This window comes from Rattus rattus, chromosome 4 (genome assembly GCF_011064425.1).
Source record: "Rattus rattus isolate New Zealand chromosome 4, Rrattus_CSIRO_v1, whole genome shotgun sequence".
In the NCBI taxonomy this organism is placed as follows: Eukaryota; Metazoa; Chordata; class Mammalia; order Rodentia; family Muridae; genus Rattus; species Rattus rattus.
Genome location: NC_046157.1, coordinates 102799914 through 102821437, shown reverse-complemented (window position 1 = coordinate 102821437; position 21524 = coordinate 102799914). Strand labels below are relative to the sequence as shown.

General features: G+C 40.3%; 1 protein-coding gene across 1 annotated transcript in view; it reads left to right on the top strand.

Moving 5' to 3' along the window:
• The window catches only part of Adgrb3 (adhesion G protein-coupled receptor B3), a 718298-nt gene that overhangs the window by 270184 nt on the left and 426590 nt on the right, over positions 1–21524 (top strand). The window contains exons 6-7 of the mRNA XM_032900877.1: positions 8681–8845; positions 9285–9449. Of these exons, the coding sequence (XP_032756768.1) occupies positions 8681–8845; positions 9285–9449 (330 nt within the window). The remainder of the gene's footprint in view (positions 1–8680; positions 8846–9284; positions 9450–21524) is intronic.

Here is a 21524-nt window from a genome sequence, read left to right as displayed (position 1 = left end):
TATGTTGCTTTTGTAAGAAGCATCAATGTTGCAAAGGCCTTTTATTAGGTCTAATTCTTTTTCTGAGAGAATCTTTGGTTTTTATCTTTAGAAGACCTTCCATGAACACTAAGAATTTGACTTATTTGTTCTGAGTATGTGTGTTCTTTCTTTCTTGTCTGGACTTCCAACTCTATGGTAAAAACATGTAGAGAAGGCTAGTTCCCTTGTCTTCTTAAACATCCAAGAGACAACGTTTTAAGTTTCCCCCTATCCATTTAGTTCCATTTTAGCTGTTTGCTTATATTGTGTGGCTTTTATTATATTGAGGTACCCTCATTCTATAATGTTGAGTACCCTCTTTATATTAAGTTGTGACATCATCCTACAGTTTAACATACCCTCTATCTATTATGTTGAAATACCTTCCTCCTATGCTTGATACATTAAGTGCTTCTATCTGACAGGGATGTTGGATTTTGCCAAATGCCTTCTGCTACTCTTGAGATAGTAGTATAGTTTCTGTCCTTCATTCATTCTCCTGATGTGGGATGCCATGTTTACAGACTCGATTATGCTGATCTACACTCCACCACAGGAATAGATCCAATTAGAGCATGCTAATTAATTTCAATGTGCTATTATAATTGATTTTCTATATTCTCAAACTATTTTTTCTGAATAATTTTTATCTACATTTGAAAAGGAAAATTAGCCCAATAGCCTCCTTTGGTGGTGGTGGTGGTGGTGTGTGTGTGTGTGTGTGTGTGTGTGTGTGTGTGTGTGTTTTCTTGCTTTAATAGGGGAGTGATGGCAGATTTGTAGAGTGTTTTTGTCTTTATCACTGCTCCATTTTTCTGTAGATACACCAAAACCAAGGCGACTCTTATAAAGGAAAGCATTTAAAGGAGGGCTCATTTACAGTTTCAGAGGTTTAGTCCATTATTATTGTGGTAGGGAACATGGCTGAAAACATGGCACTGGTGGAATAGCTTAGAACTGCATATCCTGAGCTGTAGACAGACAGAGAAAGTCTGGGCCTGACATAGGCCCACTGTCGGTGACACACTTCCCCCCAACAAGGCCAGAAGAACTCCAGTAAGACCACACTTATTCCAACAAGGCACATCTCTCAATCCTTCTAATCCTTTCAAAGAGTTCTACTCCTTGGCGACTAAGCATTCAAATATATAAGTAAGCTTATTGGTGTGTGCAGGGTGGGGTGCATTTTTATCAAAATTACCACCGTTTTTAGGAATTCTTTCTTCCGTAATTCCACATAATAATTTGAAAACATTTAGTAATTCTTCAACTGTTTGCTAGAGCTCAGCAGTGACATTTAATTTGGTTTGGCTTGTTTGTTTTCACTGTTTTTTTATTCAGAAAGATTTATCATTTATTCATTGTCTTTAGTTTTGATTGCGTTTAGCTTTTCTGTTTCTTCTTACTCATTCTTGATAAGATGTATGTCATATGTTTGTCCACCTCTCTGGGTCAGGCTATGTTGTTGCCATTTATGGTTGTTTACAATATTCTCTAATTTTCCCTTTAATTTCTGAGGTATCTTTTGTAATGTCTCCCATTGCATCCCATGTTTTATATATTTGGGCCTTGTTTCTACTTAGTGTGGCTTATGGTTAATCTACTTTGTTTCCTTTGCAAATAGCCATTCCTTTGTCTTACTAATCTTCGGTGTTGTTTTCTTCCCTTGCTTGTTTCAGTTCTTTCTGCCAACATATCTCTTATTTCCTTCCTTCTAATAAATCTGGGATTAGTTGGTTCTCCTTTGTTTGCAATGCTAAGCTATTTACCTCAGGAATCCATGCTTTATTTGGTATAGAAGTTATGAGCTTCCTCTTCTTCATCCCTAAGGTGTGTTAGGCATTGCTACACTGTATCTCTATCTTCAGTGGTTTGAGGAATTCTTTTAATTTACTATTGATGTAATCCTTGACCTCCTGTTGCCTTTTCTTTCTGATTGTGATTTCAATCTATTTCAATCTATTGGTGGAGGTATGGCTACTCCTGCTACTCAGTAACCCAGTGTACTGAGTATGTTATTGTGTCTTTCACTTTTAGCCTCTGGAAACCTTTAGCATTAAAATGAGCTAATTGTAAACAACATGGTATTTAAAAAACTATTTTTAAACTGTAGAGATACCATTTCATAAATTTAATTTTAAAATTATTTTAGCTGGTGTGTGTGTGTGTCAGTGTGTGTCTGTCCCTATGTGTATGTGTGTGTGTGTGTGTGTGTGTGTGTGTGTGTGTGTGTGTGTGTGTGTGTGTGTGTGTGTGTGTACAGCTGTTCTGGAGGCCAGAGCTGTTGAATCCTTCTAGGTCTGGAATGTCAGGTGGTGGTAAGCTGCCTGACATAGATCCTGTGAAGCAAAATAGGGCTCTCTCTGTCATTCTGAACTATACACTCATTTCTTCACCTGAGGCATAGTTTGAATCAAAGTTCGTTTAATGCAATAACATCTGTATACTCATCTAAATTCAATATCATAAACACAAAAAGTTCTTTTGCATGCTGTGTATTTCTCATTTGTTTGATAACTGGTCAAAGAGACCAATAAAATAATCTTCTTTGTATCTATATGATTTAGTGAAGCATTAGACTGGTTCTTTATTATTGTTTCTGTTATTTCATCTTCCAGAGAATCTCATCTACTGTTTGCCTTGCCTAGACCATAGTAGAGAGCCCTCCTCTTACTCCTAACCCTAATTCCTCGTATTGCCATTGTTCCTGCCTGGGTAAAATTTGACTATCACAAAACAACACAATTACTTAAATTTTAAATAAAGACACATTATTCCATGTGTCTTCTTACCAGTTTACTCATAGCTTCATATCTTCCTTGCTCATATGGCCTTTGGTTTCTTATGATTTCCCACTCCCATACCTCAGCTGAGTCTGTCTTCTATACTTTTTGGTTTTGTGATTCATCCATAACTTTCTCTCTTTTCCAAGACACACATTTTCCTGGCCTTAAGAGTTTGCAAGTGTACAGAGTTACAATAACTCTTGCATTGATTTCACATTTTAGTAATTGGGAATCTTCCATTCTTATTTCCCAAAAGACCAGATAGGGAATCTCGATGGTTTTGTTCTACTTATCACAATGTTTTCACAATTTCAAGGTGAAACTCCTCCTCTTTTCATAGTCAGCTAGATAAGATAATATCATGAGAGCAAAGCTTGGTCAATCATATTCAACCACAGTTGTCCCATAATCTAGTAGCACAATACCAGCTACACCATAACTTCTCTGGTACCCTTTAGTTAATAGTGCTCTATTAGCCTTCACTAAGGTTTTAGAGTTTTCTGTTTTACTAAGTTACTTACCAGGGAACAATTTTCATCTCAGAATACCAAGATATGAAACAGAGTTTCGCAGAAATAGTTTTATAATAGAACAAAATCATTGATATCTACTGAGATTTCTTGGGTCACAATGACTCTGTCAGATTCATCTTATCTGTCTAAGAAACTCATAGATTTATTGAACTGATTCTAGGGAAGGAGAGACATTGGTCTGCTGCCTTCTATTAGAGCAGGTCAAGTGCTGCTTGTGGGTATTGAAAGAGAATCAATTTCTTTACCACTTGTCTCCCCAGTTAAACTTCAGATAACAGAGTTATCCACTTACTTTCTCTAGTACCAAATAAGAATGTAATTTTTAAATTAATAGTAGCCCATATATTAATCCATGTCTTTTAGCTTTAAATATCCCAGCATTTACCCATGAAAGATAATGTACTCTCTCTATTTGAGATACTTAAAAGTATAAAAGAGAATTTAATTTCTACTTCCCAGAAACTTGTGACCCATTGTTTCCCATTGAGCCCAATAAGATGACCAGCTCCTGGATTAACAAGGAGCAAAGGTTATTAGAAGAGCATAGTAATTAATATTTTTAGGTGTGAGAACATGATGTGAAACTCAAAACAAATAATAGAAAATCTAATAGTGTGGTGGTGCCACACTCGGGCACTAAAGAAATCCATGTGTATCTGTGATCTATGCCAGAGTTTCCTCATTCCTTACCTTTCTGCTTCTCTATCAATGTAACCAACACACGGAAAGAACACACAACAGAATGTTGTACCAGATCTTGTATCGTTTCTTCTTCTTTTTATATGCCATGAGTTACTTTATCAAGTCAATTATTTCACAGGAGCTCAGCTAATATTCAATAAAATGAACTTCCAGTTCATGATGTAAAGCAGAAGTAAAGGTCCAAGTTAAAGTGATTTATATATCTTCAATTTGAATTAGGTATTGTGTAACTGAATTTGTAAACAAACCCAGTTGCATCTCAAATATGTGATCAATGGGTGTTTTGACAAAGTTTAACCTCAAAATGTCTCCCAAGTTCCTAATATTATCTCCTCCATTATGTAAACCAAATTTTGTAACATTATGTAAAACCAAAACTATGTACACTATTAGCAAGCATTGAACAACTTGCATTATGAAGGGATGATATTGATAGGTTTAATTTTTAACTGATTGCAAGACAGCATCTTCTTTGAAGTAAAACATAAGTCAAACTTTCCACAGGCAGATTCTCTCATTTTCCTGATCTGTTTCCAGAAAGATCTTTTTATGCTTCTTTTTGTTTCTTTTTCTTTATTTCTTTCATTGCATATTTTATTTACATTTTAAATGTTAACCCATGTCCTGGTTTTCCCTCCAGAAACCCTCTATCGCAACCCCCCTACTTCTATGAGGATGCTCCCTCACCCACCCACTCACTCACTCCCACCTCCCTGCCCTGACATTCCCCTACATGGGGTATCGAGCCTTCACAGGATCAAGGGCTTATCCTCCCGTTGATGCCTGACAAAGCCATCCTCTGCTACATATGCAGATGGGGCCATAGGTCCATTCCTGTGTTCTCTTGGGATGGTAGTTTAGTCTCTGGGAGCTCTGGGGAGTCTGGTTGGTTGATATTGTGTTCTTATGAGGTTGCAAACCCTGTCAGCTATTTTAGTCCTTTCTCCAACTCCTTCATTGGGGACCCTGTTCTCAGTTCAATGGTTGGCTGTGAGCGTCTGCCTCTGTATTTGTAAGGCTCTGGCAGAGCCTCTCAGCAGACAACTATACCAGACTCCTGTCAGAGTGCACTTCTTGGCATCTGCAATAGTGTCTGGGTTTGGTGGCTGTATGGGATGCATCCCCAGGTGGGGCAGTCCCTGGATGGCCTTTCCTTCAGTCTCTGCTCCACACTTTGTCTCCATATTTCCTCCTGTGAGTATTTTTCTTCCCCCTTCTAAAAAAAGGTCTGAAGCATCCACACTTTGGTCTTCCTTCTTCTTGAGCTTCATGTAGTTTGTGAATTGTACCTTGGGTATTCTGAGACTTTGAGCTAATATCCGCTTATCAGTGAGTACATACCATGTGTGTTCTTTTGTGATTGGGTTACCTCACTCAGGATATTTTTCTAGTTCCATCCATTTGATTATGAATTTCATGCAGTCATTGTTTTTAATAGCTGAGTAGTACTCCATTGTGTAGATGTAGCACATTTTCTGTGTCCATTCTTCTGTTGAGGGACATCTGGATTATTTCCAACTTCTGACTATAATAAATAAGGCTGCCATGAACATGTTATGGTTCTTATAGAAACAAAATAATAGTCAGACTAGCTTCTTTTTCATGTCCATTTTAACATGTTCATTCTTTTTTTTAAAATCTCTTTGTAGCTGAGTATAATGGTATGTATCTGTGTGTGTGTGTGTGTGTGTGTGTGTGTGTGTGTGTGTGTGTGTGTTGTGTGTGCGTGTGTGCCTAAATGTATATAAGTTTCATTGTGCTGGGTTTTGATGTTTTATTGTTATCTTTTGTTTCGGTCAAGAATATATAACTGTAACAGAAATGATGAAACATGCTTAAAAATTACCTCAAATCTGAATCTATAAGGATGCCACACACTGCAGTTCTCTCTTGGCTTAATTAAATTAAATTCAATTGGCTTAATTAAATTAATTTATCTACACTAGCTTTGTTTTCCAGGTATCGAGTGTTAGGTGTCAACCTATATTGTGCTTTGTCAAATACAATATAAATTACAAGTTATGAATCTAAATGTTTGCGGTCATTCTCGAATTGCTTGGAACAGTAAAGGTTCATAATGGAAAAATTGAGTATTTTTTTTCTTTCAAAAGCAAAAATCTACATTCTGCTTTAAAGCCCAAAACAGAAGCTACATTGATTTATAATGTAATGTAATGTAATTTATAATGTTCACTCACTAGAATGTTTTGTCTAGTGAGCATACTACATGAGCAGATAAGATTGTATCAGGTACTTTTAACAAAATGAGATGCTAAAATTACATCAACAGGGTGATTAAATTGGCACTTTGTGTGTGTTAAATCTCACCTAGGGTTTATTGAGTACAGCTAGATATCTATTAAAGAACCCTATATAGTACCTACATGTGAGACTTGAAATTAGGTTGGAATTACCTACTCGTTCTGTCAGTCTTTGGTTTGCTTGGAAGGATGTTCAGCAATATTAGCTTCTGATAGAACATATGGTTGATGCTAACTTCCCTTTTAGGTATAATCGAACTCACTAAGGAACATGGTGTAGTTCTGGACCAAATCGACCTCCATCTATGAACACATTTATATACAAATTTTCATTTTAATAAGGTGCTTCTAGTTAAACCCTGTGCTTTGTTTTGTAGCACCCATCAGTCTGTCCCCTTTGTGTAAATTCCTCAAGTCCTACCATTCTATCAATTCCCTCATACAGATAAGATCCTGTGAAACCCCGCAAACCTCATGTACCCTGTGAAGAACATTTTGGCCTTTGACCTTTGGTTTGTTACATGTGTAGTGCAGTATATTTAAGACAGCTGTGGCTGGACCTAAGATGTCTCTTTCATCAGCACCAGTCACAGACTGGATAACTTATTCTCAAAATCATTTGAGTGGATGAGCAGGTGACCAAACTCTAAGGATGAGTCAAGTGTAGCCATCAGACAAAGATAGCGGGAAGTCATCATATGTTTTCTATGCTTTGATTCCAGAGACTTCCTTTAATTGCTCTGAATACCCCCTCTTGGTAGCTTTCTGTTCTTCCCAACTCTCTGCTATCCCAGCTCAGAGTCTCACCATTGCTTTCCTAATTTGCTTTCCCCAAACTATACCAGCTCTGACCAGAACCTCTTCCCCAAATCTTAGCCCAGTTGTGAAACTGAGTTGCTGTCTTGGACCATCCTCCTCTGCTTCCTGTCTTCCCTGGCATCTCTGAATTCCCCATACAGCAGCCTGCATCCTGTTCTTGGAATGCCCACCTTTCTTCTGTTGAGGACCTCTGCATGTCCTTTTGCAGACAACTCTTACCCTGTTTATTTCCTCATTATTCTCAGTGATTACTTTGAGCATCAGTTTGCAGAGGAAGATATCCTAGTTCTCTGGGATCTGTATTTTACAGGATTCTGAAATTACCCTGTGCATTACACATTACATTATATATGTTTTATTTATTGTGCACGTCACTCACTAGTTGATGCTCTGTGTTTGTTTCTCTGACTTGAGATAGGCAGCCCTAGGTATAATGTACTGGGTTGTAAGTTAGACAGACTTAGCCGGGGAGAGGGGTGAGTGGGTGGGTGCAACCCAGGAACAGTTTTGGAAAACTGGTTCAGTTTATTGGGCAGTATGTCCCTGGGGAGTTGAGCAGGGTCTCTGGGGCAAGCTTTGTTTAGCCATGTACAATTGACCAGGAGAGGTGCATAGAAGATAATTCATCCACATACTCAGGGGTAAGGAGGTATTAGTGGGGAAAACATTATAAGCTCAAAGAATGAGGCCTGAAAACTGTCATGATAGTAAAATCTTACTATGGTTATAGTGGGGCAGCCAACTTTCTGGTGCCAGGTTGGGAGAGGAGAGAGAGCCAAAGCCTACCGTCCTCATCTGAGGTATCTGGGGTTGAAGCTTCCCGCAACCCTGCCTCCATTACAGTCCCACAATTGTTCAGTCTTGGAGCAGCTCTTCTAAAACATGAGTGGTGCGATGTGTGGCTAGTGTTTCCTTTTGAGCACATTATCCTGGTTCTTCTATATTCTAAAACCTCGCTCAAGGTCTTATATGTTCACTGTGTAAACATGATAGGATGGAGATATCAGTTACTGGTCCTGTTGCTATGTATGGTACAAAACAAGTCAAGGAGAACAGGATTTACCTTCCCAAGAGATCTAACCAGCACGCCAAGAAATTAGTGTGGCCAGGAACAGGAATCACCTCCTTTCATTGTATCCAGTCGGAAAACAAAGGAAGGAGCATACTGCTCAGCTTCCTTCTTGTTTTTCACTTAGTCCAGCACCCCAGTCAGTAGAACGGTGTTAGTCACATGAACCGTGGGTCTTCTCAGTTTAATCCAGACAATCCCTCACAGACATGTTCAGACACTTATTACCATGGTGATTCTAAATCACATCAAGTTGATAATCGAGATTAACCATCATAAAGGAACGTACATAAAGTGAAATAGAAACAAAAGTAAAAGAGTAATAATGTCTTCTGGAGTTGTAATGGAGTCCCATGCAGAGCGATCTACATTGCAAACAGGCAGAAGCCTTAATTAGCCTTCGTCTTTCGGGTTAGCGGTATCTTGTGCTCCCTGCATAGCCTTCCCCACTGGGACATCTCATGCCGTCTTCTCTCTCTGCTTTGGTAGTTGACGGACAGTGGCAGGAATGGAGTTCATGGAGCCACTGCTCAGTGACCTGTTCTAATGGGACACAGCAGAGAAGCCGCCAGTGCACAGCCGCTGCTCACGGAGGCTCTGAGTGCAGAGGACCCTGGGCAGAGAGCAGGGAGTGCTACAACCCTGAGTGCACAGGTAAGCCCAGTTCCTGTGTACAGATGACACCTACCGTTCGTAAAACCTCGAAGAGCTACACCAGACAGTCATAAAGTGAAAGCTATTTGTACAGCCTTATGGGTAAAACCAATTAGTGTACTTTACACTGCAAAAGTCAAGTCTGAAGAATCATGAGATGCTGAGGTCCGACGACGACTAAGTTTATAAAAGTTAGCACTCGGCTGACAGATTTTAAAAGTAAGTTCCCTGGGAATCTGAATAGTCAGACACCCTTATATAATTCTTCTAGTCACAAAATGCACAGGATTTGACCAGTAAGTCGAATACTTGGACAAAGTTTATTCCTGACAGTAAACTAATAACAGCTGAAGGTCTGTTAATATCCTCAAACTCACAGGCTACTAAAGCAGTGCGTGGCTGCTATCTACCGCTGTTAAGCAAGGTCCCTTTCTTTCAGCCAACGGTCAGTGGAATCAATGGGGTCACTGGAGTGGATGTTCCAAGTCCTGTGATGGCGGCTGGGAGAGGAGAGTGAGGACTTGTCAGGGCGTGACTGTAACGGGTCAGCAGTGTGAAGGGACCGGTGAAGAGATCCGAAGATGCAGTGAGCAGCGGTGCCCAGGTAAGAAGAACCTGCTGTGTATGTGTGTGTGTGTGTGTGTATGTGTGTGTGTGTGTGTGTGTGTGTGTGTGTCCACACGAGTGCACATGCAACTGTGCATAGCACCTCCTGAATTAAAAGATTGATACTAATAAATGTCAATACACTGGTTATTAAAAGAATATATGACAGATTCTCTTGATATGTCAGAACAGTTCTATATGTTTTAATATATCTGTTTGTAAAGCGACATTGAAATACATGCTAGCCCAAATGCAGCCACAAAAGAGAACAACTAGATTGTATATGATTTATATCATTATGGTATATTTTGTACTATTTTTAGGAAATTTGCTTATTGGGGAATACAAACACATTCTTAAATCATAATACTTTGCAGTGCTAAAAGCAAATGAAAAGGTACTAGTGAAACTCATATAGTTTCTGTTTTTATAACAGACTAATAACTCATTGGTGGATAGCCTTAGACATCTCATTTACCTACTTTTTCCCAATTTTCAATCATAAAATATTTTATCATGAGTGAAATATCAGATGCAGTGGCTAATGAATACACCATGCCTGTAAGCACAGATGCTAACATGGTCAGACGCTGCCCAGACCTCACTCATTTCTAGCAGAGACTTCTTTTAGAATACTGATTCTTTCCTTAAAATAATTGTAACACACTGATAACTTGGGAAACAAGTGAAAACCCATGATTTTAGGATGATGCCAGAGCTGAAACTGAGACAAACATAAACAGGTGAGCACTTGGTCTTCTACTTGCCCAGGACATGAACTCAGAGGATATAAGGGCCCTGTTGTGTTGATTTTATGGGTGTGCTGCTTGGGACTGATTGTAAGTTGAAGAGATGTAGGGTCACATTGGAGACAAACCTCTAGGCTGGGCATGTCTGTGAGAAACCATCCATACTAGGTTAACTGAGGAGGGAAGCCCCATCCTGACTGAATACAAAGGAGACAGCAAGGGAGTTCCAGCATTCATCTCCCTCTGCTTCCTGATTGTGGATACAAGGTAAGCAGTTGCCTCAAACTGTAGCCAACAGGTGAGCCTAAAGGAACTCTTTCTCAAATTGCTCTTGTCAGAGGATGTGGTCCCAACAATGTGACTATCAACCAACACAGAACCTTAGTTTTTAGAAGTAGTCATTGTGATAAATTTGACCTTGGGGTTCTTAGGGCGTTGGAACTGGGTAGTGGGAGCGATGTGGAATAGTTTCTGAAATTTTACCTAGAGGAACCATCAAAGTATAAACATAGCACAAGGCATACGGGTGGGAATTTAGAAAAGTCCACAATGGAAAAGAATGTGGCCGGTAGAAGCCTGATCAGGTTTCAGAGGTGAAAATGAGCACCGTCAGAAATTGGATTAGAGGCCATTCACGCAACATTCTGTATGAACATCTGGCGAATGATGTGACTTATTATGTCCATATTCCTGAGGGATTGAGTGAGGCTGAAGGTAACATATTTGGTGGAAGGAAATTCAGACAGGATAGCTTTCAAGTCCGGGCCACAGCTCCTGCCTACTGCCCTCATTCAAGTCCACACAGAGAAAGCAAGGGAAAAAGGAGAGTCAATGTGTATAAAAGTGCTCTCCACGCAAGCCTGCCCACCTGGACTCTATCCATGAGGCCCGCAGTGGAAGCAGAGAACCTGCTCCTCAACCTCTGCTCTCTGCTCTCCGTCCGTACACCATGGCGTGCATGCTACTGCATTGACACATCACAGAAACACATGCATCATGTGCACCTATACATAGTCACACAGAGGCAAACACAGATATACACTCACACTAGTAACAATGGTGATGATGACGATGATGACGATGACGAAGATTATGTTGATCATGATGATGACAATGATGATGATGTTGATGATGATGATGATGATGATGATGATGATAATGATGATGGGATTGGTGTTGGTGGTGTTGGTAATGTTGAGATACTTTAAGTGAAGCAGAGTGATATTCAAAACAGTATACTTTGCTGATGCAAAGTGTGTGGACACTGAAGAATAATTTGTCACTCTGCACTGGGACAACCTCATGGATGTCCTAAGTATAAGACCTTACCCATCAAAGGCTCCTTCCAGTGAACATGTTCATTTGAGTCTCGGAGCCTAAACTGAAAATGTTGCTGAGAGGATCCTTGGAGAGCATCTGATGTGGGAAGTTTTGTGAGTCAGCTCACAAAAGCTGATGTGAGTGTGTACCAAGAGACTCCATCGCCATCCTGAGCAGGCAGCATCATCTTGGCAGTATCACTACCTTTGTACTGGTTGAGGGGATGTGAAAACCCAGGCAACACTGTCAACCCAGGTATCCGGTTGAGGGCAACAAGGTCCCCAGAAGCCACTTCATGATGCTGTGAAGATAAAGCCTACATTGTGATGGGATCTAATGATGGTCAGATGTCAGACCATGGAACATCCACCCATTAGGGCTGTAGATAGGAAGCAGGGATAGCCCAGGAGAGAAGGCTAGGTTTGTTATGAGCAGCAGGGCTGGGAAGTCTAGCCTTCTTAAGCCATTTGGAGCTCCCATGATTCTGTCTGAAGTCCCAGATGCTGAAATGAAGTTGCAGGATTTGTTATCTGTGCTTACAGGTTTCCATGTTGGTTTGCCCCATCATTTCTTACTATCTCTTCATTCTCTATCTTGTAATCCGAATACTTCTCTGTGCTAGTTTGGTTTTGAAAGTCTGAATTTCCTTATTTTGTAGGAGCTCACCCATCATGCCATCACCTTGAGTCTCCAGTAACACTTGGACTTTGTACTTTTGGACAGTATTAGGACTGTCCAAAACTATGGGAACTTTGAAGTTGGATTGAATGTATTGTGCATTATGAGATGGTCATTAGGCTATGGTGACAGGAGGTAAGGTTAGGAATTGAAAGTCGTATGTTTTGTGTTAAGGTGCCACATGGTAGATATGAAATGGATTTTATCTGTCAAGATGACAGCATGTAGAATCACTGTAGAGACAAATCTCTGAGTAAGTTATTTGAGGTGGGAAGATCCCCTCTCTCTGCCTGATTTAAAATAGTAAGAAAGGAAGCTGAGCACGTCCTGCTACCCCCGACCTCCCTACCATGATTCTGGACTGCAGATGTAATGTGTCAGCTACTTCAGGCGTCTGGTGCCCTGACTTCCCCTCCATGATGAACTGTATTAAACCGTGAGCTGAAAACCATCTATTCCCTAAGTTTTCTTCGCCAGCGTGTTTTGTGAGAACAAGACAAAAGCTTCCTATTCTCTTTGGCTACCTGGTTACAGACTTTGGGTGCAGTGTTGAAGTTATTGATTAACATCTAAAATGACAACCTCTGTTTAAAAATGCAAGAGGCCTAAGAGTTGCCCAGGACTCAAAACATGGCATTTCTCTATAATTAAAATGGCAAAAGAATTTTCGAAGTTTGATAGTAATAAACACATCAGAAATTAGAGTCTTAATTTTATATTTATTAAATTTGTTTATATTATTGGGGGAGGTGTTTAGGTCTGCCACAAGATATGTAGAGAGGTCAGAGGACAACCTGGGGGAGTCAGTTCTCTCTTTCCTACTTGTAGATCCTGAGAGGTCCTAGGCAAGGCAGCAAGCCCCTTTACCCAAGGGAACCATCTCTCTCTTCGGTCCAGAAACTTGAGTTTGAAGTGTTGCAATTTGTCAGTGGGTTTTCTGCCGGCATGAAATCTAAAATTAGTTTTGCTAATTCTCCAGGCCATGTGAATTCAGAACGATAAGAGACAAATGGCAGGCAGCACTCTGCCGAGAAGGACGCCTAGACAGATTAACAATGAAATCCCTGCCCTGCGTGAGAATAGACAAGCTTTAAACAAAAACATTTGTTTTGCCAGAGGAGCAATTTCATTAGCGCAGGAAAGCATTTTAAGCAAGACCCTCTTGATATGGGAAGTTATCTGAACCAGTCTTAGCAGAGGAAGCTGATTAACTGTCCACAACTGCAGCCTGTCAACTGTGCAACAAATGCATCTCATCTGCAAAGGCAAAACAGAACAGTTGCAGTCAGATTTACAAAGATTGCCACCTGCTGTTGGAAAAACATTTTACAGCTCCCTTTTAGAGAGAGATGGTGTCTTTTATTTGCTACGTTTAACTTGTTAGGTTCCACAATTGAAGGCAGAGCGATACATTATCAAATAACACTGAAAACACCTCTATAAGACACTATATTTTTGGGATTAGCATTTTTCTTTCTTTATTTTCAGGTAGGTGGTTGGAAAACAGTGGCAATTTATTTGCAAATCTCTCGTTCCCTGGTGAAACCTCCTTCTTGAGTCAGCTAAATACTTTTTATGATTAGGACATGTGCACTCACCAAAATGGTCTTATTTACACCGATAGCTGAATCAAGTTTCTCCTTTTTTTGCTATAACTTAATCTGACATTTTGCATAAATTGCATTATGCGTTAAAAGCTGTACTATTAATTTTAAAACGTTGTGCCTCTGTTGAGGATAGGCTGTTTTTATCCTAATAGGAGCTGTATCTATTCACTAATGCCTCGTATGTAGTCATTTTATCAATGGAAGCAGTATTTGTAGATAGTTATTTTACTTATATAACTAAGTTCTCAGCCTACATTCTAACTACGTTCTAACTACATTAACCCCGCGTGAGTCCCTAATCATGGCCACCACTGTTCCTGTTGTGAGTGACAGAATGATGACACGAATTCCAGCCAAGATATTGCTTTCCATAGACACACTGATGAACGTATCGGAAAACTGTTCACATCACCTTTAACCTTTATTGAGGCACTCTTCTTGTCAGTCACAAAGTTTCAAAAAGTGTTTTGTTTTGAAAAGAAAAATCAGTGTGTTTTCCTTCCCAGCATTATTTTTAATATTATTCATTCTTAATTGGGAGGGGCATCTGGGAACCACTAGCATTTATTTTTATGCTTCGCTTAATTTGAATTCAAAAAACAAATTAATCAACCTTGCCCAGAGACCATCTGTTGTCAGAAAGGAGAAATATATGTGCATCTTCTAGAAAACTAATGGAAATTAGTTTTCTAGATTTAATCAAACACTATTACATCATCTACAAAAGGGATAAAATATGCCCAGCAAGATTAAGATTTTTCCTTTATGGGTAAATGGACTAGGACAATATTAGGACAACGTCGTTGACCGCCCACCCCCAATAAGATATTTCATTTGCTTTCGTAAGAAAACAGAGCCATAGCGACCAAAACTTAAGAATACTACTGGTTGGGAAATAGAATCACTCCAGGGGAGATAATTAAGTGTCCCCATTTTTAAATTGGTCAAGCTCGCCAAATAATGATTTCATTTATCTCCGTCTCCTCTCACACCCTCAGGGGCTGATGGGTAAATGGTAGGATGGTAATGACTTCACTTCTTTTGTTTTCTATTACAAGGTGAAACATTCTTTCAAATTCATTTTTTCCTGGTAACTGTATTCAGAAATCAGAAATTACTAATGGACTGGCGAGATATAACCCTTTTGCTCCCTGTCGGACCGGGTTACTAATGTCCCTTATTTCAGAATCACTAATCGCTGAGCTGGAATCTATCACTTGCAGAGAGACATGGGTCTTAATCAACAAATAGTGTTTGCTTGTTGGGGTCACAATTGCTTTGTCTGTCATGCTGAGTGAAGTCTGCCGATTGACTGCTTCTGGAACACCTACATATAAATGGAGGCATGGCATTGAGAGCCAAGGAGCCAGGGAGGCCAGACATCTCCATGCCAAAGGAGATCAGCAGAAGCAGTAGTGATGCAAACGGAAGCAGTAGTGATGCAAATGGATTGTGTCTTCAACTTCCCAATGTCTCTAATTAGTCAACAACCCAAGGCCATATTGTAAATATAAGCACTGCTTCCCTACCTCAGTCCCACCCCATCCCTACTTAGGAGATGCCGTGTGGGCCCAGAGAGACCTCATTTTCCTTGTGTTCCTCAAGTTAGAGGAAAGAATTAAAGGAAAGGACTTTACTTAATTTGCACTTGGATCTTTGCAGGGGCCCACCCATCACCGTCTAATCCAATGCTTTTAAACCCTTAGTGGGCTTAAAATGCATGCCTGGATCTTGTTGAAGCATGAGGTTGTGCATGCTGACTCCTGACAGAGACACAGAGATGTGCTTAGGTAGAGCTTGTGCAGACTTGAGGGTTTACCTTTCTAATTGCTGCAAGGTGATGCTGATGATAATGGCCTCCAGGTCGTCTTTTAGACTGCAGTGACCTACTACAGTCAAATAATCCTAATAAAATCGTGATTGAAATTTAACAGAGAAATGAAATGAAGTCCTCAGCTTAAGCTCTGTTGGCAAAAGCAGACCTGACTGCCAGGACAGATTGCAGAGTTTAACTCACGCTTCTCCACAAATGATGAAGGATGCCGTCTGTAACACTCACAAGACAGTACAAATGGAGACAAATCCATTTCTAGCTTTTCTGATATCGAGTTTTAACAAAAAAAAAAAAAAAGAAGAAGAAGAAGAAGAAAAAAAAAAAAGGAAGGAAAAAAATACCTCTAGTGACAGTTGTCTAAAGGACAAACCTGGACCCCTAGAGCTACCAAAGTATGAGCCACCAACCAAAAAGCTGGAATGGGTCCCCTAGCACTTACATAGCAGCTCATCCTTCATGGCTTCCTTGCTGACCTCAGGGGGAGAGGATTGCCTAATCTGGTAGAGACAGTGTGCTAGGATGAGGGGATACATAGGAGAGGTACCATCATCTCAGAGGAGCAGGGGGCATGGTAGGGAGGGATTCTTCAAGGAAGGGTCCAACCTGGAGGGGGAGAAATGTTTGGGAAGTTAGTTAATTAAGTAATTAATTTTAGGATGCTAATTAATTAAAAAATAATAGGAAAATAGGACTTAATGAAAGAAAAATAGGACTATTGACATTTTAGAATGATCATTTATTGTTTAATTTTCAGCTCTCCAATTCTCATTTTCCCTGCTCCATAAAGAACAAGAGAAAATATCATGGGGCCAAGTTTGGGGTAGAAGGATACAGTGTTGGAAAGTGGCACTTCTTGATTCCTCCCACAGGCAGCCTGTGTCCTGGTCAGCTTTTTGTCAACTAAACAGTAGCTGGCATTATCCGGGAAGAACAGCCATTGGGAAAATGCCTTCATCTGGTTGCCTATAGGGATGTTATTATGGCATTTTCATGATTGATGGTTCATGATGGAAGGCCCAGCCTACTGTGGGCGGTGACAACCCATGGAAGGGGAATGGTCTTAGGATGCATAAGAAAGCAGGCTCAGCCAAGCCTTGGGGAATATGCTTGTACCTCAAACCCTTAGCTGTAGTTTCTGCCTCTGGGTTCCTGGCCTCAATTCCCTTCCTGATAGTTGCTACTTGGAAGTTTTAGTCAAATAAACCTTCCCTCTTTGAGGAGCTTTTAATCATACTATCTTTATCACAGTAGGGTGTCTTAGTTAGGGTTTTACTGCTGTGAACAGACACCATGACCAAGACAACTCTTATGAAGGTCAACATTTAATTGGGGCTGGCTTATAGGTTCAGAGGTTCAGTCCATGATTAACAAGGCAAGAGTATGGCAGCATACAGGCAGGCATTACTCAGGAGATGCTGAGAACTCTACATCTCATCTCAAAGGTAAACAGGAGAAGACTGACTTCAGGCAGCTAGGAGGAGTCTTAAGGCCCATGCCCACAGTGACACACTTCCTCCAACAAGGCCGCACCTACTCCAACAAGGCCACCTACTCCAACAAGGCCACACCTACTCAACAAGGCTGCACCTACTCCAACAAGGCCACACCCACTCCAACAAGGCCACGCCTAACAAGGCCACGCCTGCTCCAACAAGGCCACACCTCCAACTAATGCCATTCCCAGGTCAAGCATATTCAAAGAGTAGAAATCAAAAACATTCCCATGCCTCTCTTCCTAGACATGGGCATGTCTTCAGTGTTTCTCATCTTCCAGAGTGAAAAGATATAACATACATATGCAGAGTTTCAGTCCAAGGTATAAGAGGCTAAGAGCAGGGCAGTGTGTGTCTGGTGATAGTCACTTGTCCTCTCCACGGGTGCCAGTGAGTAGACTGGTAGGTTGATAATCAAATCCACTGAAATTATTACTTTTTTAGAGGCAAATGTAGGACACGTAACCAATCAAATGGTAGGTACCAGTCCATTTTGACGTTAGATAGAATCATTTTCATGAGGCTGAAGATGTCAGTTTAAAATGCTCATTTCCTTATGCAAAGAGCAAACTCATAGAACCATTTACAAACTGCCACGAGTTGTGTCCCTTTCACTTCAAGCTGCTGTGAGTGCCTCTCCAATCCCCCAGATTTCTATTCTTTTCTGCTGACGCATGTTATCTTCATAACTCATAAGGAATCATGCTGTTGTCTGGTGAGCTATTCAGCAGGTTAAGGCCATTGTTTTCACTGAACACTTTTGGCTGTAGTAAATAACACCAGTAACCAAGTGTTCACACCAGTTATTCGGCTAAAATCAAACAGGGTTTAGTGTTGACAGTAGATGGCACTAGGCATTGACTTCCATTTCTTCTTATCAAGTACCTCAAGTTGTTTCTGAAGAGCAGAGAAGATAATTAGACGGGAACAGTGCTTGGAATGACAGAGATATTGCTTAATAAATACATAAAAAGGTGTTTGATCCTCTCCAAAGCAGAAGTGTTTGATTGTTTTTACATAATCTATTCTACAGTTCTGGGACAAAACAGCTGATTTTATGGACAGAATTAAGGAAGAAGCATTGAGGGCCAAAGGTCAGGGCTTGAATTAGATAACACTACTAGATGTCCTTTACTCCAGCCTGTTGCTATGGAGATAACTACTGCAATAATTCATCTTAGAAGATAGCTCATCTGAGAAGACTTTGGGAAAGCTCTCAGAGGCTCTTCCAGGGTAGAAACTTCAAAATCAATTTGTTTTAATCTTCCATTAGCCTCGCTTGTCTGATTTAGCAATATTTAGGCAACACCCTCAGGATGAGAAGAAAAGTAAAGAGCACACTCCCAGTTTTCAGTTCTTTACATCTCGAGTATTATTATGTTAAAAGAAGTTTTAGAATATATCCTAACAATTATCTTCAATACATATATCAAAGTTCATTGAAAAGTTTTATTTAGTGTAACTCTTTTGTTTCCATGCACCAAGAGCCACTAACCCGAAATATTAAACTTGACGTTTCTCTTCCTCATGGCTTCCCTGCATATCCTGACATGATTGGTCCTCAGATTCAGCACCCACTCTGTTCTTCCCTTCTTCTCGCAGAGAGTCAACCCTCTCAGATTTACCCCTTTGTCTGGCCTCTCTTACAGATTCCCAGGGTACTTTGCCAGCAAAAATCTACCAGGCTCTACCAGAGGAGAGGAGTTTTTCTGTTTTAGAATGAAATCATCTCTGTCATTCAGACAGATTATTGGTCTGGGCAGTCAGTTTCCTAACAACAGATCCTCAGTCATCTCTTCCCTTCTTAGGTGGCCCTCTGTGTTTGCCTTACCAGCACCTGCTAGTAGAGGAGCATAGGACATACAGGAGAATATGGAGCCCATGGTAGATTGGATTTTTTTTTTCTTAGTGTCTTCACACCAAAAGTGGAAGCAACTTAGTACAGGGAATTGCTTCAATGTGATGAAACATAACTAATATGACTGTAATGGTAGTTGATGAAGATTTTTTTATTCATACCATTACAAGGACGTCTTTTCTGAACATGTTCGTCTAATTATTGTGGCCTGCTTCTTATCTTAGTCATATGACTCATTCAGTTTAAAAACCTTCAGGAACCCAGTTAGAAACTCGCTGTTCTTAAAATCATGTAATAGGACAAACAAATCCACCATTCTTGGAAAGTCTGTATGTGTTCTCCGGAATCTTCAATATGAAACTTAACTTCTCCAATTAAATTTGCTAAGAAATTAAAACTAAAGAAATTTTACCTGCTAGACTGAAATGGGACTAAACAACACAAAATACAGAATTTGCTTTGCAACATGTATTAGAATACTGCCTGGACACTATCCCACACTGGTAAGATACTGTCCAGCGTCCAGAAAGGCAATCTGTAATCACAAGAAAACAAAAGGCTATAGTAGTTTTTTACTTCCATTCCCAAGGGTAACTTTTCAGATGAACAACGAATTCATCACCAGATCAATAAATTACGTCTAAACTTGAAGACCAAGTAAACATCTTTACTGAGCCTGGCTCAGTAAAGCTTACTTGACTGAGCACGCATCCCTATGTCCATTCTGAGTAGCTTCAGGTTAAGGACTATTTTTCTACTTTGATTTTCTGTTTCATACAAAGACAATAACTCAGTTCTCTTCAACATTTTTAAGACATTTGATTCATGTAAATGCTGTCTAATTTTACGAGTTGTTCATGGTGGTAATACAGGCATACAACTTGAAAGAGGTGAAGCTGGTTTTCTACAAGAAGACTGTAAATGCAATGGGGGTAGTAGTATGTGCCTCTAATCGCACCATTTGTGAGGTGGACCAGAAGGACTGTACATGCCAAGTCCAACTGGGTTATACGTTATAACTCTATTTCAAAGAAGCTGGCAAAATACCACATGAAACTTACTCACTTTAGACCTCAGCAACAGAATGAATTCTTCATAGGAGTAAGCAAGTCTCACGTCTGAAATCAGAGCTGGAAGCCCAATGAGAGTAGCGACTGGGTTTCTTTCACCTCCGCCTCCCTGGGAGCAAGGAATTCACAAACTACAGCAATTCATGATTTGCCAGCAAGTACAGTTTAAATGTGGGGGTCGTGAGTAGCGCAAAATTTTTTTTCTTTCTTCTGCATGGCAGGTCTGTAGTTTAGAATCAATTTCTCTTTAATGCTGAAATTCCAGCATATGAGGTGAAAACTAATTCCCCACATCAAATTGATTTAAACCCTGTGTAATTTCTGCTATTTTTAAGAGACGGAGAATCAGTTTGAATAGACAGATTAACAGCTAATCACTAGGTAATTGCTACCTTGTTTTAAGGGAGCACGCTAACCACATACTTGTGACTTCAAGTACAGTTGGATCCTCCAAATGTGGCTTCATCTCAGCACCGAGGGCACTAAGCAGTGGGTCGTGCAGCAGACGAGCCTTGCTACTGCCCTGCGTTATGACTCAGACACACTGGAGCCCTTCATACTGTGGGAAAAAATTAAAAACCCTGACTTTTGTTTTTATATCAAGCCCCCATCTGGTATTTTCTATAAGGTGAACATGGGTAGCATACAGCAGCCAAAAATTAATGTGAACCTTCAGCTCGGCAATTCCTCCTGGGCATGACTTGCACGCATACGATTAAAGTTTGAAATTGTTCCTTGAGATTGTAATAGAGTTACATCACTTTCCCCTTATCTTTTCCTCCTATTTGTGCCTCTTTACTTTCTTTCAAACTCATGGCCTCTTATTTCATTTATTGCACACGTGTGCACACAGACACACACACACACAGACACACACAGACACACACAGACACACACACACACACACACACACACACACACACACACACACACACACACCCTGCCCAGCATGTATAATGTTACTTGAATCCGTGTTTTCAGGGCTGACCATTTGGTATTAGGTAATCAGTGGTGTGTTCTTCCATGGGGGCGATTATTTCCCTACATCCCTAAGTTTCCTGTAGTTATTCATATGAAGATAAGGCCATTGGCCCCACCCATACCCCCTTTTTTCTGCCCACATTAACACGTCTATAGGTGCTATCCTTCTCTATCATTCAACTCTTACCAGGCAGCCATATCGGTGAGACTTCATGTGTCTTAGTGTCTGAAATGTCTAGAAAACCCAATCTCACAGTGAAGTCCCTGTGTCTCTTTCTCTCATAATCTCTCCTCCCCTTCTTTCACAGTGTCCCCTAAGGGTATGGCTTCTGCTCAGCGGTTTTATTGTAGATGAGTCCTTGGAGACTGCACTCCACAATTCTGCATTTTGATTGGTCGTGGTTTTTCTATAATAGTCTCTATCTGTTGCACCTCACTTTTTTCTAACACTTCGAAGTGCTCAGCCATCTCGAATGCAAAGTG